The 26,275-nt window shown below is 47.6% G+C and overlaps 1 protein-coding gene and 1 pseudogene across 1 annotated transcript; both read left to right on the top strand.

The window, feature by feature from the left end:
- LOC142311952 (uncharacterized) overlaps positions 1-26,275 on the top strand; it is a 195,615-nt pseudogene that overhangs the window by 20,420 nt on the left and 148,920 nt on the right.
- LOC142311945 (uncharacterized) lies at positions 24,738-25,929 on the top strand. The gene is made up of 2 exons (XM_075350815.1): positions 24,738-24,827; positions 24,962-25,929. The coding sequence occupies exons 1-2, from the start codon at positions 24,814-24,816 to the stop codon at positions 25,896-25,898; spliced, it is 951 nt and encodes a 316-aa protein (XP_075206930.1). The 5' UTR covers positions 24,738-24,813; the 3' UTR covers positions 25,899-25,929.

Below are 26,275 nucleotides of genomic sequence, written 5' to 3'. Positions count from 1 at the left end.
CATTAACTGGTGGTCCCGGCTGTGCGGATCATTGATTGCCATGATATTTCCATTTGTACGCTGATTTGTTATCAAAGTGACTGCGGTCTCTCTTAAATTTTTTTCTTTTCTTCTGGATAACATCATTTTCAAATTTGTCAACGATATTTTTCAATTTAGAGCTGAAAGCGGGGACCTGCTGGACATCCTCGTGTAAGGCTAGTTTGCCTTCAAGTTCCCTAATATGTGTCCATGTGCTGTCTAGGAGGTCACGATCATGCTCCCACAACATATTAATAATGATGTTCTTGCAACGCAGGAGACCCTGCTCCCAGGTGTCTCTGAAGGCAGTGGTGGGCTCCCATGCTGGGAAAATCAATATTCTAATCCCCCGGGGCACAATGCCTTCATTCAAGTATTCCTCCAGACCACGTATGTTCCACCAGACCCCCGTTTCATGTGCAGAAAGTATTTGATGGGTAGGAGAAAAAAAGTCAGCAGAAGCTGGAGTGGCCGAATCTAGTTTATTGAAAACACTGGAAGATTGAGCCCGCCAAGAGGCTTCCCTAGTCTCCCAATCCATATTAAAATCTGGTGATGCTAAGGATAAATAAAAGGGGGAAAAAAAAAGGTTGATCAATATTATACAGATGGCTATAAAGAAGCACAAATACCAGTAGTACAAATCTATCTATGTGAGCGCAGAACACATGAAAAAATGATAATTAACAGTGCACAAATGTGTGCACTGAAACCAACACAACAAAATACCTATAGAAAGTGTGCAAGCTCCAAGGAAAGGACCCCTGTGAGAAAGGAGGCCCATCAAAACATGATAATCAATGGGAAAAGTGCACATCTCATATGATAAATTAAGAAAAAAGGGGTGCCACATCATGCATAGTAGAGAGGGCATGTTGAATAGAGAAGAAAGAACAGACTATGCATATTTGATGCACACACCTGTGTATATGGTACAAATTGAAACAATTTTATTTGATCAAGAACACAAACAGTGCTCGTTAAAACTATGTAAAACCAATTGCCACATCTGGCTAACCCTGGTACATCATAATAAGGGTGCTGTCACGGATGACAGACATTCATGTGGTTTCTGGCAATAGAAGTTCACAGTGTTTGGCTGCACAAAATGCTCCCTGACTTTCCGTTGTTATTAGGTAGCTTTCCTGTTGGGTTTTCATCTCTTTCCCTCTAAGACCCAGTAGAGCCCTCCTTCCATCCAGCTGCTATCAGTATTCTCCATGTGCTTAAATACTCCAATCTTACCTGGACTTGTGCTGGTGATATTATTCAGTTCACTCAAGCTCTGGTTGCAAGCAGACTGCTTGTACTCAGCTGTGGTGGTGGTGTTGCTGTTACTTTGCTGAACTTCTACCTGAGTCATCTGTGGATAAGTAGTCATGCGTGTTCCCCTGTGTGTCCTCCTTGTTGACTTCTTTAGTATTTAGTGGGGTTGACGAAGAGCTCATGCCATCCGTTCTCTATTTAGGGCTCAGCACTAGGGCTACCTAGGGTCAGGTATCCGGGTCGGCGCATAGGTGCAGAACCAATCCTAGAGTGGTGAGGGACTGCAGGGACCAGCAGTAGGTTTTTTCAGGGGTCACCATTTCCCCTTTTGCTGTTCGCTTGCTACTTTCCCGTACCTAGCATGACAGGTGCAGACGGCATAATCAGTAATAAATATAATCAATATGCAGGTATCCAATACTAATGCTGAAACATACAGTATATAACATATGTAGCACAACTCATGGACATTGTATAGCTCCTTGCAAAAAGCCATTCTGTTGTTTTTTTTGTATTTTTTTCTTCTTAAGACATTGATTGTGCAGCGTTAATGATGGTATTTTGAAGTACAATTCAATTGCATTATTTTTTACAAAAGATTAGTTTTGGAAATAAAATCTGTTTTGCCTTCGATTGTATGCAAGTTTTTCCTCTTTTTACATCAGACACCATTTTATTTCTATGGCACAGGACTGTTTAGGGTGAATTTGTGAACATCTGATCACAGTTGGTGACAGAAGGGGAGGATGACTGACAGGCCTACTGGTCTGGCAGTGTATGGGTGTGGTTATGGTAAACAGCCTTACAAAGATGAGAAGCGAGGAGCTGAGCTTGTGAGACATCAAAACATATCATGTGACCAGTATTGGTGAAACAGCCTCTGAGCAAAAGTTTATGAATATAAAAGAGGTTAAAAAATAGCTGTGAGGGTTTTTGATAAAGAAATTCAACAACTTTATTAACTACAGAAACTTAGGGTGGTGTCACACACAGCGATGACGACAACGACGTCGCTGCTACGTCACCATTTTCTGTGACGTTGCAACGACGTCCCGTCGCTGTCGCTGTGTGTGACATCCAGCAACGAGCTGGCCCCTGCTGTGAGGTCGCCGCTCGTTGCTGAATGTCCAGCTTCATTTTTTGGTCGTCGCTCTCCCGCTGTGACGCACACATCGTTGTGTGTGACAGCGAGAGAGCGACGAAATGAAGCGAGCAGGGAGCAGGAGCCGGCATCCGGCAGCTGCGGTAAGATGTAACCATGGTAAACATTGGGTTACCAAGGGAAGAAGACCTTTCCCTGGTTACCCGATATTTACCTTCGTTACCAGCGTCCGCCGCTCTCACTGCCAGTGCCGGCTCATGCTCTCTGCACATGTAGCTGCAGTACACATCGGGTAATTAACCCGATGTGTACTGTAGCTAGGAGTGCAGAGAGCCAGCGCTAAGCAGAGTGCGCGGCTCCCTGCTCTCTGCACATGTAGCTGCAGTACACATCGGGTAATTAACCCGATGTGTACTGTAGCTAGGAGTGCAGGGAGCCAGTGCTAAGCAGTGTGCGCGGCTCCCTGCTCTCTGCACATGTAGCACAGCGACGCGTGTCGTTATGATCCCTGCTGCTTCTGCTGTGTTTGACAGCTAAGCAGCAATCATAACAGCGACTTACAAGGTCGCTGTTACGTCACAGAAAATGGTGACGTAACAGCGACGTCGCTGTCGCTATGTGTGAACCCAGCTTTAATCCCACAGTCTGTTTACTGATTGTTTTTTTTATTTTTGTGCTCAAAGGTGTTCCTAGCCTTTAAGCTAATTGGTCAATAAAAGAACCAGGGACTGGCAACTACGGCTTGCAGAGGACAATTTTACTACTAACTTATTTTCAGATCCCCCACTGCACCCTATGATGAAAGCCATTGTTTCTATAGGCTACCATCATGTAAAAAAGAATATTAAGGACTTCTCCTTTCATGTATTTTCTGCTTAGTTCCATAAAAAAGTACAAAACGCTACATTTGCTCCAAATCTATGACTTCATATAAGGCCAGTGTCACACTTGCGATTGTCTCAAGTGTATCTCGCACGAGTTTCGCGGTGCACCACCCGGCACGGACTCACACTCTCCTTACAGGAGAGTCTCATCTGCATAGAGATGCATGCAACCGACCCGATCCTATTAGGAGAGTGTGAGTCCGTGACGGGTGATGCACCACGAAACTTGCGCGAGATACACGTGAGACAATCGCAAGTGTGACACCGGCCTAAATCCTCCACTCTGCCCTGCTCTGTGCTAGACTGTATGTATCTCCCAGGGAAGGTATGAGACAGATACCAACTAATAGCACTGACTATTATGAGTCTCCACTGATCATTTAACTCAGGGGCGAAAAGCTTCCAGCCCGCAGGCCATTTATGGACCGTGATGACTTTTAATTCCTGCCTTTAATTCCTTCTTGCATGCGCTCCAGCATTCATTACTAAACGCCAAGGTGCATGTAATAAAGGATTATGTATTGATGCTAGCCAGTTCTGCAGCCCAGTGTCCCCTATGTGATGCATATGCTCCACCCCCAGTATCTTCTACTGTGTATACTCCAGTCTCCGTGTCCACTAAGCGAAGTATAGATGTGTATGTTACAGTCACAGCGTCTCCTATGGTGATGTATATGGTGCAATCTTGAAGTCTCCCATATAATGTATACATCAGTTTTGGTATTTCCTATGTGATGCATATGGCAGTCTCCTGTATGATATATACAGCAGTCCTCTCACTGATTTGAGTTCTTTAAATGTGACGCGAGCTGTTATGAATTTGCCGTGAGGAGACATGCAGTATTGTATACTTCTGTGTTCGGTACAACCTTCTGCTGAGTTGTTTTCAAAACTTATAAAGTTGACTCCACTCCAGACTGACACAAGTTAATACCACCTTATATCACATGCTTCACCAAAAAGAAGTAGCTCCAGCAATCCTACTAGGGGTGAGTTAATTAACCTTTTGACCAAATAAAAGTTGATAGTTTTATACAGTCCCTGAATGTTGGTATAAATATCCAAATGGCCCTTTGCAGAAAAAAAGGTTCCTTACCCCTTATATAACGGGTAACGATTGGTGACAGGCGAATTGAATCATGAACCTATGGAGAAGATGACTTCAACATAGAAGTGAAAAATTGAAACTGCACAACCTGATGGTCTAGCATCTTATTCTAATTATCCCTCCTTTGTGTTCTACTTTTAGTCAATTGATAATTGATTTGTAATACAATTTGTATGAAAATGTATAAAATATATATTATTGATATGATTTTCAATGCAGTGTTATTGAAAAATAATAAAATCACTTTTATTCTTGGCAGATGACTGTACCAGGAGCTCAGACGGATATGTGATATTTTCAGATTTTGCAGCAGATGATCATGGTATTCCACCAGATACATATGAAGAACATGCCAGTATCCCATATATACCTCAAGACCTTCTCAGAAAAAATCTTTCATCTGATCATTTTCAACAGGTCCTTTCTTCTGCTTCGTCAATGACTGATATGCAAAACAAAAGTAATACAACTGTTGAATATGAACTAACTGTTAAAGAGGAGAAACCATTTTCATGCTCAGAATGTGGGAAATGTTTTAATAAGGAATCACTTGTAAATCAGAACACTCACACAGGAGAGAAAGCATATTCATGTTCAGAATGTGGTAAATGTATTATACAGCAATCAGAGCTTGTTGTACATCAGACATCTCACACACAGGAGATCCCATATTCATGTTCAGAATGTGGAAAATGTTTTAGTAAGAAATCACATCTTGTTACACATCAGAGAATTCACTCAGGGGAGAAGCCATTTTCATGTTCAGAATGTGGGAAATCTTATAACGAGAAATCCAAACTTATTGTACATCAGAGAATTCACACAGGGGAGAAGCCATTTTCATGTTCAGAATGTGGGAAACGTTTTAACGAGAAATCCAAACTTATTGTACATCAGAGAAATCACACACACGAGAAACCATATTCGTGTTCAGAATGTGGGAAAAGTTTTAATGGGAAATCAGATTTTGTTAGACATAAGAAAATTCACACAGGAGAGAAGCCATTTTTATGTTCAGAATGTGGGAAACGTTTTAAAGGGAAATCTGATCTTGTTGGACATCAGAAAATTCACACAGGAGAAAAGCCATTTTTATGTTCAGAATGTGGGAAATGTTTTATAAAGAAATCAAATCTTGTGGTACACCAGAGAATTCACACACAGGAGAAACCATATCCATGTTCAGAATGTGGGAAATGTTTTTATCAGAAATCACATCTTGTTAAACATCACAGAATTCATACAGGGGAGAAGCCATTTTCATGTTCAGACTGTGGGAAATGTTTTACAGAGAAAACAAATCTTGTGAGACATCAAAGGACTCACAGAGGGAAGTAGCTATCTTCTTTTTTTTTTTTTATTATTTTATTGTAAACGTGTAAGAAAAAAATGCAAGTTATAATAAAATAACAGCTGTACAATAAAAAGGGAAAACAATTTGGAGCATTAGATGATTACACAGATCTGCAAGGGTAAAATTGTTTGAAAAGTAAGAGATGATTTCTATATACTTTCAATCTCTGAACTTAGTAAAAATATTGAAAAAATTCCATCACGTACAGTTTTGTCACAAACACTGATTCATTCCATAGGCTTCCAAAAAAATAGAATTCCATAGTATTCCAAAAGTTATTCATTCCATATTTTTTCAGGACTGTGCTCTAGCATATTTTAGTAATGTGGGCAGATTGAAAAATGTAACATTGAGTACAATGTGAGCGAGTGGAGTCTCTTTATTTCTTCATCCAAAAGTCTAAAAGCTGCTTCTGTACAAAGGCATCAAATATGCTTCAGTGCCTGTAGGGCATTCTGTGCACTTGAGGGAAAGCTATTAGAATTTAGTCTTTATTCTCAAGAAACTTAACTACAAGGATGTTCAACATGTGGTTCTCTCTTTGCTCTTTGAGTGGCAAGGATGAATGGGAAAACAGAGATAGAACTCATCGCTGGTGCTAATGGGAACATCTTTGCAACCTGCCACCATTCCGCAGTAAGTTTGGATTGATGAAGCAGTTTGTGAAAGCTCTACCAAAAGAAGGAATGACTTGTAAGTACCTGTGTACCAAGTTTGAGGAGCTGACAAAAGCAAAACTGAAGGACAGCATTTTTGTGGGTTCGGATATTCGGAAACTTATGAAGGATGACAACAATGAAAGCTGTTGAGAAAATGGTTTGGGATTCTATTATAGAAGTTGTGAAGAAATTTCTAAACAACAACAAGGATCCAAAGTTTATGTCCATTCTGGAGACCATGCTAAAACGTTTCAAAGCATTGGGTTGTCTGATTTATTTTAAGTTACATTATTTACGTTCCCATGTGGTCTACTTCCTGAAAACTTCGGTGATGTTAGTAAAGAGCAAGGAGAAAAATTATATCAGGATATCAAGCAGATGGAACGACGATACCAAGGTAGATGGAACGTGAACATGTTGGGTCACTACTGCTGGATGCTTCACATAAGGCCTTCTATAAGAGAAAAGGTATCAAGAGAAGCTTTGAAGAGAAATGTAAAAGGCGCAAGAATTAATTTCCAATAAAGTTGCAGAATGAATTTTCAATACATTTTTATATACAAGTACATTTTGAGCTGCAATAAAGATTTTTCTTGTTCATCTCCCTTGTATGTAATTTCACACACGTTTCGTGCAAAATCCATATGTAATAGTTAAAAATAGATTTTTTTTTTTAATGTTTTGGTTTTTTTTTTAAATCCGGGCATAATAAACATCAGTCATTGGCTTTGAAACAATTATTATTTGTTATTGAAAAGGAAATAGTATTCATATAACACAATTATGTATAAACTATTTTCATAGAAAATATGTAACAGATTATATTCGCTTTCAGGTGACAGCGTTCAGCTGGCATACCTGACTCCTCTCACCAGGATGAAAAACAGCGCTGCTGGCTGGTTAGGTAAAGGATAGTAGAGCTGAGTTAGGGGGCAATCCATCGGCTCCGAGGTCAAGGGACAAGTGGTTGATATATGAACCAGGGTATGACACCTCCAACAATGTTACTAGATGTACCTTTTGAACCCGGCTCTGACCCACCCTGTGCCCTTCAAAGGTGACCTTGGGCCCCTTCCTTTGGGTATCCCTGAAAGGTAAACTCAGGCTTTCTTAACTGCTCAGGGAGTTCTCCACAATCATGTATCTTTCACTATGCTCACTAGGTAATTTGTGTTCTGCAATCTCCTTGGGCAAACCAGTTTGTATGGATATAGATGGTGAGTGTATGAATCTGTCCACTACCACTCTTACCATCATCTGTGCCAGAGCGCAGGTCTGAGGCTTCACCATTTCTGTACTAGGTATAACAGATCAAAAATCAAACCGAGGAGGCTTTTCCCTTTGGTGGTGCCAGAGGTGCCCCTGTTGAGCCTTGATGGACTTGGTTAAGACCAAACATGACAGAATTTCCACCTTCAGCTTGTCATACTCTCTGGCATCTTGCAGGACAGGGTCTTTATACGCTTTTGTGGTTCCCCAGTAAGATACGGCACCAGCATTGCTCTGTGGGCAGTTTCTGTCTGCTGCCCTATCAAATACAGTAAGGAAAGCCTCTACATCATCCCATACTCCAAAGTAATTTTACCTTACTGTCTGCCTCACATGGGTAGCCTCACTTTGGCAGTTGAATATGCTGTCTCCCCCCGACAGTATCTGCCGAGACCATCTGATGCTGCTACATGTGCTGTGTTGGTTACTGCTGCTACACCTGGACTAATTGCTTAACCGCTTCCTCCATGTTTCTAGAACATGCTTGCAATCCTGTAGCTGCCTTTACTCAGGATATTCAAACTTTACACTGCAATTGCCTGTGCTCCGTGGGGCTTGTTTCCCACATTCTCCACCAATTGTAGATATTCACTCGCTTTCAGGTGGCAGCATTCACACAGTCACACAATTTTTTATGCAATGAGGAAGGTCTATTGAGTATATGCCAGAACACCTCAGGTGAGTTGAATGTAGGTAGGCAGGGTATTTCCAAATGTTTTTTTGTTTGGTGCACACTACATTCGATCACGCTGTTGTTACCCACAGTGCGAGCCATTCAAACACTGCAAGTGGCTCGCACTGGGCTGAGCACTAAGTGTACCCGAGCACAGCGATGCTCGCGCAAGTGGTTTTCATACATAAAGTATCCAAACCGTTTTGGGGTTTTTTGTTTTTTTTTAAAGTCTGTTTGGTACGAACACCAAACCTCAGGTTTGTTCATCTCTACTCTGGACCAATAAGTGGCTTTTATGTGCTGCTGGCTGCATCTACAGGAGATCACAGTCATGTGACCAACCTGAGAAAGAATCATTAATAGACAAATATCTCAGGACGACATCGGCACCAGCTCCTGGATTTGACGACGCAGACGCATGCTTGGCTATGCATAAAGAGTTGGCTCCAAGTTTTCGTTGACCCAGGGCAAAACAGTCTCAGTGGTCCCCAAGAACGTGCAGACACTCACATACACAAACATACAGTGATTTGAAAATACTGACATACATATTCACAAGAATACATATAAACAGGCAAATATATATACAATCATAAACACTGTCATACAGTTGTGCTCAAAAGTTTACATACCCCGGCAGATTTTTTTGCTTTCTTGGCCTTTTTTTTTTTTTTAGGGAATATTAATAATAACAACATTTTTTCTACTCATGGTTAGTGGTTGGGTGAAGCCGTTTATTGTCAAACTACTGTGTTTTCTCTTTTTAAATCATAATGACAACCAAAAATATCCAAATGAGCCTGATCAAAAGTTCACACACTGATGATTTTGGCATGCTAATATGCACAGTTGACACAAATGGGTTTGAATGGCTAATAAAGGTAATATCCTCACCTTTGACCTGTGTTCTTGTAATCAGTGTGTGCATAAATGCTGAGTGAGTTTTTTGGGGTCTAGACAGACTCCTGCATCTTTCATCCAGCCATTGACATTTCTGGATTGTGAGTCATGGGGAAAGCAAAAGAATTGTCAACGAATCTACGGGGAAATATAGTTGAACTGTATAAAACAGGAGAGGGAAACAAAAACATATCCAAGGAATTGATAATGCCAGTCACCAGTGTTCAAACTGTGATTAACAAATAGAAAATCAGGGGCTCTGTAAAAACCAAAGCATGATCAGGTAGACCAACAAACATTTCTGCCATAACTGCCTGGAAAAGTGTTCGGGATGCAAAGAAAACCCCACAAATAATATCATCTGATATACAGGACTCACTGAAAACTATTGATGTGGCTGTTTCAAGATGCACAATACAGAGCACTTGAGGAAAAATTGGGTGCATGGTCAAGTTGCCAGAAGAAAGCCATTACTGCACAAATGTCACAAAGTATCTTGCTTACAATACGCCAAACAGCACAGACACAAATCTCCAAACTGCTGGAAAAAGGTCATTTTGAGTGATGAGACTAAAATCAAACTTTTTGGCCACCATCATAAACGTTATATTTGGAGAGGTGTCAACAAGGCCTATGATAAAAGGAACACCATTCCTACTGTAAAGCATAGAGGTGGGGATGTGTGAGCTACAAAGGCACAGGAAACTTGGTCAAAGTTGAAGGAAAGATGAATGCAGTACGTTAACAGCAAATACTGGAGGCAAATTTGCACTCATCAGCCCGGAAGCTGCGCATGGGACGTACTTGGACGTTCCAACATGACAATAATCCAAAACACAAGGCCAATTCGATCTGTCATTGGCTACAGCAGAACAAAGTGAAGGGTCTGGAGTGGTCATCTCAGTCTCCTGATCTTAATCTCATTGAGCCACTCTGGGGAGAACTGAAGCGCGCAGTTCATGCAAGAAAGCCCAGGAATAGTGATGGGCGATACCAATCTGTAAAGATCGGGGATCATACCGATCACATAGTGATTGTGTACACAATCCTGATCACGAGCTTTACTGGGAAGCCCGTGTTACAGATCGGGTCCAGGGGCTGTAAAAAAAAAAAAAAAAGCACATTAAAAAACATTATGATCATACTTACAGGTCCCGCGACGCATCCTGCAGACTCTGTCTCCCGGCCGCTTCTGCTTCCGCGTCCGTCCGAACATTGCTGTGCCCCCCGGTAATCACCTCTGACTAAAAGGACCTTCTCTGACATCATAGCCATGTGACCAGTCAGGTGTGAATGTTGTATAACCTCATTGGCCACAAACTGGTCACATGACTATGACATAATCAAAGGTCCTGGTAACGGAACTTTCATTGTCACTGTGCGAATGTAGCATCGCATCACGGCGCACAATCTCTCAAGAGGAGCGGTCAGCTGCATGTATTTCATTGCAGCTGAAGCGCTCCTGTCCTGAGAGCGCCAGGTGCAGCGTGATGCAATGTGAAACGCAAGTGCAATCATACCCTCACTGTCAGCTTGCTTCTTGCTCTGTACAGAGCGATGTAGCAGAGCTGACAATGCCCTTTCTGCTTCTCACACTGTATAGACTGTGTCTGTGCAGAGTGATGAAGCAGAGTTGACATTGCTGTACCTGTGGATTACGTCAGACTAAGAATTGTTTTTATAATAAAGATGGAGTCTCTGAATGTTTTTTTGTTTTATTTCTAATAAAAAATGTTTTTCTCTGTTGTTTTTTTTACTGTTTACTAGAAATTCATGGTGGCCATGTCTAATTTGGCATAACACCATGAATTTCGGACTTAGTACATCTAAGAATACAAAGCTGGTATTAACCCCTTTATTAGCCAGCGTGCCACCGCCACCAGGGCCACTGAATGAGCCAGGTAATGCGCCACAGGAAATGGCGCTAAAAAACGCGCCATTTTCAGAGGCATCTGCGGGCTGCCGAGAATCCCAGCCCCCCAAAACTGAAAAAATGTTCAGTCTTTCCTATTTATAGGTACTGTATAGATATACACATTTATAGATATACACATTCTACATGTGCACATACATTAGAGATACAGGTGCATCTCAAATTAGAATATCATCAAAAAGTTAATTTATTTCAGTAATTCAATGCAAAAAGGAAATGCATATATTGTATAGGGTCATTACAAACAGAGTGATCTATTTAAAGTGTTTATTTCTGTTAATGTTGATGATTATCACTTACAACCTGTAATGCCGGCTCCCCTAGAATGCCGGCGCTACGCGGCGTCCTAGCACCATGTCCCTGCCCCTCCTCTTACCTTCATTTCCATCCACGTGTAGTGCGGTCCCTAGCTGACCCCTCCCTCGGATGCCCATGTGTGTTGTCTTCAGTTCCTGCCTAGGCTTCAGGCCCTGCACATGTTGTGTGGGGTTGCCTGGTCTCCAGCTGAGGGGGCACGCCCGCATGCTGCCTGTCTTTTTATTAGGAAGCATGCGCACCTTGCTAAGATGTCTCCAGCCTATGGCTGGGAGGTATCTGGAATAAAACTTCCTCTTCCCCGATAGGTGTGGTCGAGCAACGTCTTTAAGTTACTAAATCTGTGTTGATTCTGCCATGTTGCTCTGGTCTGCTCGTACTCTGCACCAGTCCTGTTTGTATCCAGTTCTGGCATGCTGATGTCTGCCCTGGACCTGTCCTGTCCATGTGTTCCCCTGGTACTAGTTTGTATCCTGTTCCTGTAACCCTGCTGTGTCCTGAACCTGTAGCCTTGCTGTATCCTGTATTTGTGAATAAAGTCCTGTTGGTGTTTTGAACCTGGAGTCTGAAGTGCCTGATTTGCCTGCACCACCTTGTATTGGTTCAAGCCTGCTGTTCCTGCACTGTCCTACTATGGTCAAAACCCACTGTGCCTGCATCACCTTGCTGCGGACCAAACCCGCTCTGCCTGCACTACCCTGTTGCGGTCTCAACCCGCTGGGCTTGCACTACCCTGTTGCGGTCTAAACTCGTTGGTCTTGCACTACCCTGTTGCTGTCCAATCCCCCTGTTCTTGCACTACCCTGTGGCGGTCCAATCCCGCCTGTGCCTGTACTACCCTGTGGCGGTCCAAACCTGCCTGTGCCTGCACTGCCCTGTGGCGGTCCAATCCCGCCTATGCCTGCACTGCCCTGTGGCGTTCCAATCCCGCCTGTGCCTGCACTGCCCTGTCGCGGTCCAATCCCATCTGTGCCTGCACTTTCCTGTGGCAGTCCAATCCTGCCTGTGCCTGCACTGCAATGTGGTGATCCAATAATGCCTGTGCCTGCACTGCCCTGTGGTGGTCCGTGCCCACCTGTGCCTGCACTGCCCTGTGGTGGTCCGTGTCCACCCATGCCTGCACTACCCTGTGGAGGTCCGTGCCCGCCAATGCCTGCACTACCCTGTGGCGGTCCGTGTCCACACTGCCCTGTGGCAGTCTGTGCCCACACTGCCCTGTGGCGGTCCGTACCCACACTGCCCTGTGGCGGTCCGTGCCCACACTGCCCTGTGGCGATCCGAGCCCACACTGCCCTGGGGCGGTCCGTGCCCACACTGCCCTGTGGTGGTCCGTGCCCGCTTGTGTTGTTGCTGGAGTCTGCTATTGTTGTAATCTGGTGTTCTGCCTGAGTCCAGTTACCTATCTGAGTCTGGTATCCTGTCTGTAGTCCGGCTAACCTTGGATCCAGCGTATTCAGGTACCTGTGTATTCAGGGACCGGCGTATCCAGTTACCGGCCTGTCCTAAGACTCCAGCCTTGTCTGTGTGTTCTGTACCTGAAGCCCTGCTGTGGCCTCAGCTTATTGCGCCTCTGCCATCCTGCTGATGACCTTTGCCCGATGCCTGGAGCCATACCCGGTGTCTGATGACCTCGGCCCGATGTCTGGAGTCTTGCCTGATGACTTTCAGCATCTGCCTGTTGTCCTGAGTTACTGTTTGTTTCCGTGGTCGGGACCAGTCAGTATCCCTGACCCATCCTGAATGAGTTCCTGTTTTCTAGGACCAAACTGAATCCCTGGTCCATCTTGCCTGAGTTCCTAGTCTGTTCTTGTGTCCGGGGACCAGCCTGATCCTGATCCGTTCCTGAACTGTATGGTGTTCCTATGTCAGTCCTGCCTGAACTGTACTGTGTTCGCGTGTCAATCCTGCCTTACCTTGCCTGTCCCCTGTCCTGCAGTCACCTACCCCCGACTTAACTGCCACACTCCCTGGACGCTGCCATTCCCTTGTCTGGGTGGGTTTGGATTCCCATTGTGGTCCAGTGGATCCACCTTACCCTATGGATGCGCTCGCCGTCTTAACCCCGGCGGGGAGCGTAACACAGCCAATAAAAACCCAAAAGTCATTATCTCAGAAAAATAGAAGGTATTCGAGGGTAAGCCACATAAGGTCATTTGCTATAACAGCTGGCAGTTCACAGAGTGCTGTATCCAACCATATTAATGGAGAGTTGAGTGGAAGGAAAAAGTGTGGTAGAAAAAGGTGCACAAGCAACTGGGATAACCGCAGCCTTGATAGGATTATTAAAAAAAAGGCCATTCAAAAATTTGGGGGAGATTCACAAGGAGTGGACTGCTGCTCGAGTCCATGCTGCAAGAGCCACACCGGACTATGGGGTGCATTATATTATATAGAGGATTATGGGAAGTGTATTAATTATATGGCGGAATATGGGGAGTGTGTTATAATATATGGAGGACTAAGGATGAATTATACGATATGAAGGACTATGGATGGTGCATTTTAATATATTGAGGACTATAGGGGAGTGCATAATAATATATGGATAACTATGGGGAGTGCATTATAATACATAATTGGATTCTATGGGCTGCATTAGACGATATGGAGGACTATGTGGGGCCCATTATACTTTAACTATGGGGGAGCATTATACTATATGGAGTACTATGTGGGGCCCATTACTATATGGAGGACTATGTGTGGACCATTATACTGTATGAAAGGCTTTGCGTGGCCATTATATTATCTGGAGGGCTATGAGGGAGCCTTTATACTTTATCTACAGTTATTTGATGACTATTATACTGTATGGAAGCATATATACAGTGTGAAGGTTTGTGTGGTGTCTATCATACTGTGCGGACGGCTGTGTGGGGGCCATTATATTATTTGGAAGAATAGTAGGAGTCATTATACTATATATAGGCCCATTATACTGTATAGCTGGCTGTGTGGGGGTCATAGTTGGGCTTCTTACTGTGTAAGCTAGGGCCCCCATTCATTACCAGGGTAAATGAAAGGGGGCACAGTAGGTCAGTAGGTTCATCATACCGTGCATGTGGAGGAATTTACTGTGAGTTATCATACAATGTTTGTGGGGCACTTTTGTTGCCATTATACTTCATGGCTGCAATAAAAGAGGAATCTAGGGGCTTCAAAAGGAGGAAAATTACTTTGTGAGGGCTGTAACGTTGTGAAGTATGCTCTTCTGTGACTCAACCAAATATTTTTTTTTTTTCCAGGGAATTCTGTTATGGGGCCCCATGATTTCTTTGTACGCCCCCGGCTGATGGTTTTGCACCATTTAGTTAAAGGGGTTATCCGGCTTCTTTTGACTTTTTTTTTTTATTCCCCTATTGGGCTACATTGGGGCAGGTAAGTAGATAGAGAGCACTTATCTGCCCTGCTGTCAGCCCCTCTCCCCCGGCTCAGAGTGGTCATGTTACCGCTCCTGCCGCGATTTTGCTGCTTCCGGTCATTTCAAGTCAACATGGGCAGGGCCATGTTGACATGCAAATCTGGAAACAGCATGTTGCCTCCCTGCTGGGCGGGTACAGTGTGATGAGCCCCGCCCCCTTCCCTGCACCCTCCCACACATTCCCCTGCACCCCGTACTCTCCCCGCAACCTCCCCCTGCACTGCTGTGGGGTCCGTGACCTGGGGGCGCTGCTTCTCATCACTGTCCTGCTGTCTGTGCTCTCTTCAGCACAGTGGTGACATCACTACTGTGCTGATATGGCCAGAGCACAGACAGCACGCAAACGTGCAGGAGCAGCAGGGACCGAGGACGGGTGAGTATGTGCTCCCTACATGTGTTCCCTATGGGGATGGGGATAAGGATGGGGGATGGGGGGGTTGGTGCAGAGCGCCGCGTGCGGTACAGAGCCATATGTGTGTGTGTGTGTGCGGTGCAGAGCCATATGTGTGCGTGTGCGGTGCAGAGCCCTGTGTGTGTGCGGTGCAGTGTTACATCTCGTGGCTCTCCTGAGGCAAGGACTGAGGCAGTCTCCCATTCCTTGCCTGCCACGAGCACTCCTGCTCAGCAGCGCCGAAGGTCTGCCAGACTGCGCAGTGTGCAGGAGATACCTTCTTAGAGAGGCAGCAGAAGGGTGACACCTAGTGGTTCGCCTGTTACAAGGAGTGAAGCGGTCTCCCATTCCTGGCCTGCCGCAGACTCTCCTGCTCAGCGGCCCCGAAGGTCTGCGAGGCTGCGCAATGTGCAGAGGTTTACTGCTCAGGGAAGCAGTGAGATTCCCGTTATCTGTCCACATTGTGAGACCGAGGATCCCGCCTCTATTTCCCAGAGGCAGGAGGGTGAGCATGTGCAATGCGTGGTGGGTCCTGATTCGCTCACTGACGTCACACGGCTTGATGACAAGGCTGGTGACGTGGTGAATCCTGACTGGCCAGGCTGGGACGTCGTGGACCCTGATTGGGTCAAGTCCGTCATCTCCGCCTCGCGCCCGCCCTCGGGTGGAGCTGCACCTCCTTAAAAGCTCCCCCTGCCATCATGGTGGTGCGCGACTGTCCTTCTATGTTTGGATGTCTGGCAGCGTGCTGCCACGCCACTGCTCAGGCATTACTGTCGCTTGTGGGCTTGGCCCTTGCTGCTCCGGCAGTACCTCGTTTGCAGGCCGTGTTCCTGCCTTGCTGCTCCGGCAGTACCCCCGTCAACAGGCCGTGTTCCTGTCCCAGGTGAGCTCCTCAAGTCTCCATTGGACTCACCTGGTTATTGAAAGCACACGTGCGTGGGCACCTGTGTGCTACCCTCGTGCCATATTCTCGTGACTTCCACTGGCACACGTGCGTGGGCACCTCTGTGCTTCCCCGTGCAACAGGTACACCGAGCCGTGAGATCTGTGCCATACAACCCTCACGGGTTAGGGCAGATCGGTGTACATAGATCGTCTGTGACATTCCAGACGATCGCTAGCAGCAACCTGCTCACTCTTCACCCACCATAGCGGCGGTCCCTTACACCGCACAGTGGACCTTGACCGGCGGAAGCAGTCCATTTCCCATCTTGGCACGCTTCCCCGGGTCCCCCTCGTAACATTACGGTCGCGCCAAAGGTCTGGCTATGGTTGAAGAGCAGCAGCAGTTGCTGCGTTATGTGCAGCAGTTGGAGTCACGATTGGCAGCAGTGGAGCAGTCTTCCTCCGATAAGACTACTCTGACGACAGTCGCCACCCAGGCGGCTACCCAGGCTGTGCTATTGGGCGGAAGGTCTCCTCGCCTTGCGCTTCCAGAGCGCTTTAGCGGCAACAGCTCTGAGTGCCGTGGTTTTATAAACCAGGTTACCACCTACTTAGAGCTGTCCGCGATTCTTTATGCTACCGAGAAGGCGAAGGTAGCCTTCGTCCAGTCCCTGCTCACAGGGAGAGCGCTGAAGTGGTCCACGCCGTTGTGGGAGCGCGGAGATCGTGTGGTGAATAACTTAGCAGCTTATCTTGGGGCCATGAGAATGGTGTTCCTCGGGCCTCAAGTCACCCACGATTCCGCGCTGCGCCTCCTACGACTTCGGCAAGGGTCTGCTTCAGTCGGGGACTTTGCTGTACACTTTAGGACACTGGCCGCAGAGCTGGACTGGCCGGATAAGGTCCTTGTCCCTGTGTTTTGGGAGGGCCTGGCAGGGTTTGTCAAAGACGCACTGGCCACACGTGAGGTGCCTGCCACTTTAGAGTCCTTGATTCAGGTTGCCTCTCGCATAGACATCCGCCAGGCGGAGCGAAGGCTCGAGGTCTCTTCAGCACCCACGTCTTCTCGGCCTAAAAAGCGTCTGACTCCCGTCTTCCATCAGACAGGTCCCCCAGCCAGTCCTGTAGGCGACTCCGTGGAGTCAATGGAGGTGTCCAAGGTGGTCTCCTCTGCCCCAGGTTCTCGGTCTTGTGTCATCTGCTTTTCCTGTGGGCAGAGGGGACACATAGCTACCCTATGTCCCAAACCGTCGGGAAAAGACAGCGTCTAGTTTCTATCAGAGGGGGGACTCTAGACGCTACTTCTCCCTCTAGGTTGACTATCAGCGCCCAGTTGCAGTTCGGCACTATTCTCTTCTCTGCCCTGGCTTGCTTGGACTCAGGCGCTGAAGGCAATTTCATCTCGACCTCCCTGGCAACCCGATACTCAGTTCCCCTGGTTCTGTTGCCCAAGCCACTCAGGGTCCGGGTAGTCGACGGGTCCATACTACTCGATCCTATCACCCAGATCACCATCCCTCTCAGGATGGATGTACCACCGGGACACCATGAGCAGGTGTCCTTCCTGGTGCTTCCAGGGGGGACGGATGAGATCCTACTGGGCCTTCCCTGGTTGAGACAGCATGCTCCTATACTCAACTGGGCAACAGGGGAGATCTCATCCTGGGCAGGATCCTGTAGAGAGCACCTCGTGACTACCGAACCACCCGCTACCATTAGGTCGGTTGGGTCCTCAGGGAATACTGAGGGGCCGGGTTTACCGACACCTTATGAGGCCTACAGGGATGTCTTTTCCAAAAGGGCCGCAGATACTCTTCCTCCCCACCGGCCATATGATTGCCGAATAGACCTGAAGCCAGGCTCCGAGCCCCCTAGGGGCAGAGTGTATCCACTCTCTGCTCCAGAGACGGAGGCTATGTCCAAATATATTCAGGACAGCCTGGCGAAGGGGTTCATTCGCAAGTCTATTTCACCGGCTGGTGCAGGGTTCTTTTTTGTGCAGAAGAAGGAAGGGGATCTGCGCCCCTGTATCGATTACAGGGGATTAAATGCAATCACAATCAAGAACAAATACCCTTTGCCCCTCATTACTGAGCTATTTGATCGATTCCGCGGGGCAAAGGTCTTCACAAAGCTGGATCTACGCGGGGCGTATAATCTAGTGCGAGTCCGAAAGGGCGATGAGTGGAAGACCGCCTTTAACACCAGGGACGGTCACTACGAGTATCTAGTAATGCCCTTCGGACTCTGCAATGCCCCCGCTGTATTTCAAGACTTTGTGAATGACATTTTCCGGGATTTGTATCTTTCCGTGGTTGCATACCTGGATGACATTCTTATCTTCTCACCCGATCTTACCACCCATCGGAGGGATGTCATCCGAGTACTTAAGAGGCTCCGCACCCATTCGTTATATGCTAAGCTGGAAAAGTGCGTTTTTGAACAGGAATCCTTGCCGTTCCTGGGGTACATAGTGTCCAGTCAGGGGTTAGCAATGGATCCGGGGAAGTTGGAGACAGTGATGAACTGGCCTGAGCCCCGCTCGCTGAAGGCGATCCAGCGATTCTTGGGGTTTATCAATTATTATCGCCAGTTCATTCCCAACTTCTCGACGGTGGCAGCACCCATCATTGCCCTTACCCGCAAGGGCGCTAATCCCAAAGCATGGACACGGGAAACGGTAGAGGCATTTCACACTCTCAAAACTCACTTCTCCAGAGCTCCCATCCTTCATCGTCCAGACATCTCCAAACCCTTCCTACTGGAGGTAGACGCCTCTTCGGTCGGTGCAGGTGCAGTCCTGTACCAGAAAAACGAACGAGGAAGGAAACATCCGTGTTTCTTTTTCTCCAAGACCTTTTCTCCGGCCGAGAGGAACTACTCCATAGGGGATAGGGAGTTACTGGCGATGAAACTAGCATTCCAGGAATGGCGGCATCTCCTGGAGGGTGCGAAGCATCCATTTGAGGTTTTTTCTGACCACAAAAACCTCACATACCTCCAGACAGCACAACGCCTGAACCCAAGGCAGGCCCGTTGGTTTTTATTCTTCTCCCGGTTCCGCTTTATTATCCGCCACCTGGCCGGTGAGAAGAACGTACGGGCCGATGCCTTGTCACGTTGTATGGTTGTGTTGGAGGAGGACGAGGAGGAGCCTCGTCTTATACTACCCCCGGACAGCTTGATGATGGTCACTCCCACTTCTTTGGACCAGGTGCCACCTGGCAAAACCCTCGTTCCCCCTGAACTACGGAACGAGGTGCTATCGTGGGCCCATGCCTCCAAGGTCGGGGGTCACTTCGGGGTCAAAAGGACCAGAGACCTGGTGACCAGGCATTATTGGTGGCCGAGACTACCCCAGGACATACAGGAATATGTGCGAGCCTGTATGTCGTGTGCTCAGAATAAGCCGTCCCGGCAGAGACCGGCAGGTCTTCTTCACCCACTGCCAGTGCCGGATCGTCCCTGGGAAGTGGTGGGTATGGACTTCCTGGGAGATCTGCCCAAGTCAGCAGGGCACAGGGTCGTATGGGTCATCACGGACCACTTCTCTAAAATGGTCCACTTGGTGCCTCTCCCACGACTCCCGACGTCACGTGCTCTCGCCACCTTGTTCATTCGGCATGTATTTAGGTTGCATGGCATGCCTGACAAGGTGGTGAGCGACCGGGGTCCCCAGTTCGCGTCTCGCTTCTGGAGAGAGGTCTGTAAGCTCCTGCAGATAGAGCTGAACATCTCCTCCGCATACCATCCCGAGACCAATGGACTAGTGGAGAGGACTAATCAGACTTTGGTAACTTACCTCCGCCATTTTATATCCGCGCACCACGACAACTGGGCTAACCTCCTTCCTTGGGCCGAATTTGCCATTAACAATTCGGTCCATGAATCCTCTGGCCAGACTCCGTTCCTACTCAATAACGGACAACATCCCAGAATCCCGGTTCCGATGCCCATTACGTCACCCGATACTAGAGTGGAGGATTGGGCGACCAAGGCCCGGGAGATCTGGGATGACACCCAAGAGGCTCTTAAAAGGGCTAAAGACCGGATGGTGACAATGGCTGATGTTCGCCGCCGCCCTGCACCATCCTTCGCCCCTGGTGACCTAGTATGGCTGTCCTCTAAGAATGTTAACCTACGGGTACAGGCAGCCAAATTCGCCCCTAGGTATCTGGGTCCGTTTAAAGTACTACAGCAGGTAAACCCAGTGGCATATCGACTTCAGCTCCCTCCACGCTGGGCTATAGCCAACACCTTTCACGTGTCCCTCCTGAAACCCGTATGACTTAATAAATTCTCGGGGTCCCTGCCGGCTCAAACCAACTCCCCGTCCGACGACCCTGAGGTGGCAAAACTTGTGGAGACAAAAGTCATACAGGGCAAGAGGTACTACCTCGTGGAGTGGGCCGGCCGTGGTCCGGAGCATAGATCCTGGGAGTTGGAGGATCATATCCGCGCTCCGGGTTTGATAGCGGCCTTCGAGCACGGACAGGGGGGGGGCCTAGACGGGGGGGTAATGTTACATCTCGTGGCTCTCCTGAGGCAAGGACTGAGGCAGTCTCCCATTCCTTGCCTGCCACGAGCACTCCTGCTCAGCAGCGCCGAAGGTCTGCCAGACTGCGCAGTGTGCAGGAGATACCTTCTCAGAGAGGCAGCAGAAGGGTGACACCTAGTGGTTCGCCTGTTACAAGGAGTGAAGCGGTCTCCCATTCCTGGCCTGCCGCAGACTCTCCTGCTCAGCAGCCCCGAAGGTCTGCGAGGCTGCGCAATGTGCAGAGGTTTACTGCTCAGGGAAGCAGTGAGATTCCCGTTATCTGTCCACATTGTGAGACCGAGGATCCCGCCTCTATTTCCCAGAGGCAGGAGGGTGAGCATGTGCAATGCGTGGTGGGTCCTGATTCGCTCACTGACGTCACACGGCTTGATGACAAGGCTGGTGACGTGGTGAATCCTGACTGGCCAGGCTGGGACGTCGTGGACCCTGATTGGGTCAAGTCCGTCATCTCCGCCTCACGCCCGCCCTCGGGTGGAGCTGCACCTCCTTAAAAGCTCCCCCTGCCATCATGGCGGCGCGCGACCGTCCTATGTTTGGATGTCTGGCAGCGTGCTGCCACGCCACTGCTCAGGCATTACTGTCTCTTGTGGGCTTGGCCCTTGCTGCTCCGGCAGTACCTCGTTTGCAGGCCGTGTTCCTGCCTTGATGCTCCGGCAGTACCCCCGTCAACAGGCCGTGTTCCTGTCCCAGGTGAGCTCCTCAAGTCTCCATTGGACTCACCTGGTTATTGAAAGCACACGTGCGTGGGCACCTCTGTGCTACCCTCGTGCCATATTCTCGTGACTTCCACTGGCACACGTGCGTGGGCACCTCTGTGCTTCCCCGTGCAACAGGTACACCGAGCCGTGAGATCTGTGCCATACAACCCTCACGGGTTAGGGCAGATCGGTGTACATAGATCGTCTGTGACATTCCAGACGATCGCTAGCAGCAACCCGCTCACTCTTCACCCACCATAGCGGCGGTCCCTTACACCGCACAGTGGACCTTGACCGGCGGAAGCGGTCCATTTCCCATCTTGGCACGCTTCCCCGGGTCCCCCTCGTAACAGTGCAGAGCCCGATGTGCGTGTGCGGTGCAGAGCCCGATGTGCGTGTGCGGTACAGAGCCCAATGTGTGTGTGCGGTGCAGAACCATATGTGTGTGTGTGCGGTGCAGAGCCATATGTGTGTGTGTGGTGTGCAGAGCCATATGTGCGTGTGCGGTGCAGAGCCATATGTGTGCATGTGGTGTGCAGAGCCCGATGTGCATGTGTGCATGTGGTGTGCAGAGTCCGATGTGCGTGTGTGCGGTGCAGAGTCCGATGTGCGTGTGTGCGGTGCAGAGTCCGATGTGCGTGTGTGCAGTGCAGAGCCATATGTGCGTGTGCGATGCAGAGCCATATGTGCGTGTGTGCAGTGCAGAGCCATATGTGTGCGTGTGGTGTGCAGAGCCATATATGTGCGTGTGCAGTGCAGAGCCCGATGTGCGTGTGCGGTGCAGAGCCATATGTGTGCATGTGGTGTGCAGAGCCCGATGTGCGTGTGCGGTGCAGAGTCCGATGTGCGTGTGTGTGGTGCAGAACCATATGTGCGTGTGTGTGGTGCAGAGCCATATGTGTGTGGTGCAGAGCCATATGTGTGTGGTGTGCAGAGCCATATGTGTGTGGTGCAGAGCCATATGTGTGTGGTGTGCAGAGCCATATGTGTGTGTGGTGTGCAGAGCCATATGTGTGCGTGTGCGGTGCAGAGCCCGATGTGGTGTGTGGTGCAGAGCCCGATGTGGTGTTTGGTGCAGAGCCCAATGTGGTGTTTGGTGCAGAGCCCAATGTGGTGTTTGGTGCAGAGCCCAATGTGGTGTTTGCTGCAGAGCCCGATGTGGTGTGCGGTGCAGAGCCCGATGTGGTGTGGGGTGCAGAACCTGATATGGGGCTGTTATTTGCAATGCTGTAGTGATAACAGGTCAGTGCTGAGGCTGAATACTGACAGGGAATGTGTGTGCAGGGGGCGGGCAGGGGGCGAGGCTGGACACTGAGGCCGGGCAGTGCCAGCTCTGACTGAGGTTTTGCACAGGAAGTGGTCATGTTTGCTAGAGCTGAATGTAAACAAGGAGCTGCAGAGAATAAAGAGTAAATTCAAGAGGAACAAAAGTTAGAAAACAAAAAACAACAATGTAGGGGTGTTTTTATATGACAATACAGCACAGATTAGCTTAACAAAAATGTTTGAGTTTATGTTGGACAACTCCTTTAATGGGTGGCAAAATTGAATACATGGCCTGAGGTTGCACAACATGCCTTGGAGGTGCTGGCCTTCCCTGCCGCAAGTGTACTGTCTGTCTGTGTGCTCAGCACAGCAGGGAGATAATCACAAACAGGTGCATCCGTTTGTCCTCTGCTAAGGCTACTTTCACACATCAGTTACAATCCGGAAAAAAAAGGGTAAACCGGATCCGGTATCGCATCCGATTTATCCCCATAGACTTGCATTGTAACCGGATTGTACCTGATGGCTTTGCGGTGCATCCGGTTTTTTCCGGATGCGGCAAAATAATTAAATGCGGCGGCCGGATAGAACGTTCCATGTAACGTTTTTTTGCCCCTTAAAAAAAACGCATTCTGCCGGATCCGGCACAATGCGGCATTGTATACAATGATTGTCTATGCATGCCGGATCCGGCGTGATGCGGTTTAAACCGGATGCGGTCACCGCATCCGGTTTGGTAAACAGAGCATGCGCAAATTTTTTTTTTTTTTTTTTTTTCATCACAAAACATATAAAAGTCTTCTGCACATTCTACACACTTCCTGCTGTTCGTTCCTGCCTTCAAGTTCTGCTGTCCTCCAGTCCAGTGCTCCAGGGAAGAGGTAATGTCCACAGATCACTTTTCTGAGCTGCGTACATGTACTTAGCTTTTTTTTTTTTTTTTTTTTTTACAGGTGCAGTGTTGCGGTCAGCGAATCTTGTTGTGGTCCAGCCAGTTGCTGTTTCATCGCGTTCTGTCCTGTCCCTGTGTGCGTTTGGGGGAGTACAGTGTTCCTGAGGTAATGTCCACAGTACTGTCCACAGATCACTGTTCTGAGCTGCGTACATGTACTTAGACATTTTTTATTTTTTTTTTTACAGGTGCAGTGTTGCGGTCAGAGAATCTTCTGGTCCAGCCAGTTGCTGTGGAAGCGAGGCCTGTAAAAAAGATGTAGTCTTCTGGTAGCCCTCCCTCCTGTTCACAAACTGAGGTATTTTTTTTTTTTTGTGTTTTTTTTTTTTTTAAAAGAAAAAAAAAAAGGTTTAAAAAAACTAAATTTACACAGGTTGCAGAAACATCACAGGAGGTGCTGCCAGAAGTGGACGAAAGGGGTGGAGAAATACACGGAGCGGGCGGTCATAGTGTAAGTTTCATACAGGAATTGTTTACCACAGCACACCAAACACATAAGTAAATAATGGTTTTTTTTTTTCTTCACTAAAGGCTTCGACTTCTAGGGCTCACGATAGAGCTCCTCCAAGACCGTCCCAGGGTCGTCGTCGAGGTGGCGGTGGTCATAGTGTAAGAAAATTTTTTTTTTTTTTTTTTTTTTTTTTTTTTTTTTTGTTTCATGTCTGTGCGAATTGCTGTCTAATTTTTTTTTTTTTTTCTTTTTTCTTTCTTTGAACAGGCATCACAGCGTGCTCCCGATTCTGACGGTGAGGAGGCCGGATGTATCAACATCGACCTCCTCATCGATGAAGTTAGAGAGAGGGAGCCGCTGTGGAACATGGCTGACCGCCGCCACGCTGATACTATCGTAACGCGTCGACTCTGGGACGAGGTATGCCACGCAGCGATAGAAGGTTGGGAGGAGCTCAATTCTCGGGCCCAGAAGAAAGCGCGTAAGTATTCACAGTTCAGTAGGTTATGCTGCAGGATGTAATGTGTTGTATACTAACCACTTTGTGCTTTCCACTTTCAGGTGACAAACTTCAGAAGCGGTGGCGGTCTATCAGGGATCGTTTCAAAAAGGAGTTGAATCAAGAGATGCAGGCCCCGAGTTGATCCAGAGGACGCAGATCGAAATACCGTTACTTTAGAGCGTTGTCGTTCCTCCGGACAACTATGGTGTGCAGAAGGTAAATATTCCCCACAATATGTACAAAGTATAATAGTTTATGTCTGATCTTTTTTGCCTTTTTTTTTAGTCAGTGCCAATGTATAGCAATTAAATTAATTATTATTTTTTTTTTTTTTTTCCTCTTTTTAACAGCACCGTCTGCAGCACTCGGGAGCCTGCATCGAACCCGACAGGAGCGATCCCTGAACAGTCCGCCACTGGGGAACACAGGCACAGACCCCACCCATCTGAACCTTCCCTTTCATCTACATCTGTCCCATCCACCTGCGCTGGAGCTTCCGGTGAGACTTCATTACCTGAAGCTGCTGGTGACGAGATAGCTTTTCCCCTACCCCACCCCTCTGACACTGCTGCCCTCAGTAGAACACCTTTGGGTTCTGGGCGTCAGCGTCATAGGGGTCAGGAAAGGAGCTATGCGCCCGAGTTCTTGCATCTAAATGCAGCCTTCCAGAACGCCATTAAATTATTAGCAGAACAATCTAGTTCTGGTTTTAGCTTCATGAAGGCCTCTATGGATAAAAATACACACGAATTGTGCACGCGTCTGGACAGGCTGCATTTAGATGCAAGTAAATCACCCAATCATTGTTTTTTTCAAGCCGTACTCGAGCGCATGGAAAAGCTATCTCCTGACCAGCAGATGCATGTAATGCAAGCCACACAGCAGGCTCTGGCGCAGGTTTCCTCCCAACCACCTCCACCCACCCCTCGTCCAGCACCTGCCCCCCCTCCAGCCATTGTCCCTACTCCCCCTGCTGCCCAGTACCAGCCTGCTGCCCAGTACCAGCCTGCTGCCCAGTACCAGCTCCCAACCACATCTGCCCCTACACTTCCTACCCACTACCACCTCTTGCCTTCCACACCCATCATGACCCCAACACAAGCCTCTAATTCACCCGCCACCTCTTGTCTCCCAATCCCTCCACTCAACCCCACAATCCTTAACACATCCCATCCCATCTCCTGTTTTCCCTCTTGGTTTCTCCACACCTTCACCTTCTGTTACTTCCCCACCACCAACACCACTTTCCACCCTCCATACTCCCACTGTGCATGTGTTCCCATCTGACAGCCCCTCCAGTACTATCTCCACCCCAAGCCCAAGATATACTAATTTATAATTTATTTATGTATGTAATAAAAAATAAAACATTTTAGTTGAAATGTATTTATTTGTTCTTGTTTTTTTTGGGGGGGAATATTATTTTGCAAGTTCAGTTAATAAGGTAATACAAAAACATAACATGTTATAATTTGACGGTGTAAAAATTACAAATTTTTAAAGTTATTCAAAGATTAAAATTACCAAGGTTAACAAGATATTTTTTTATTTATTTTTAACTATTTTTATTTCTTATAAAACTAAAGATAAATCTTATACCATTTGATCTTGCCAATCTACTCTACCTTCTGGGGACACAAAATAGTCAGCATATTTGTCACGGA

This window comes from Anomaloglossus baeobatrachus, chromosome 5, assembly GCF_048569485.1.
Source record: "Anomaloglossus baeobatrachus isolate aAnoBae1 chromosome 5, aAnoBae1.hap1, whole genome shotgun sequence".
NCBI lineage: Eukaryota > Metazoa > Chordata > Amphibia > Anura > Aromobatidae > Anomaloglossus > Anomaloglossus baeobatrachus.
Note: the sequence above shows the minus strand (reverse complement) of the source record. Positions and strands in the feature narration are given on the sequence as shown.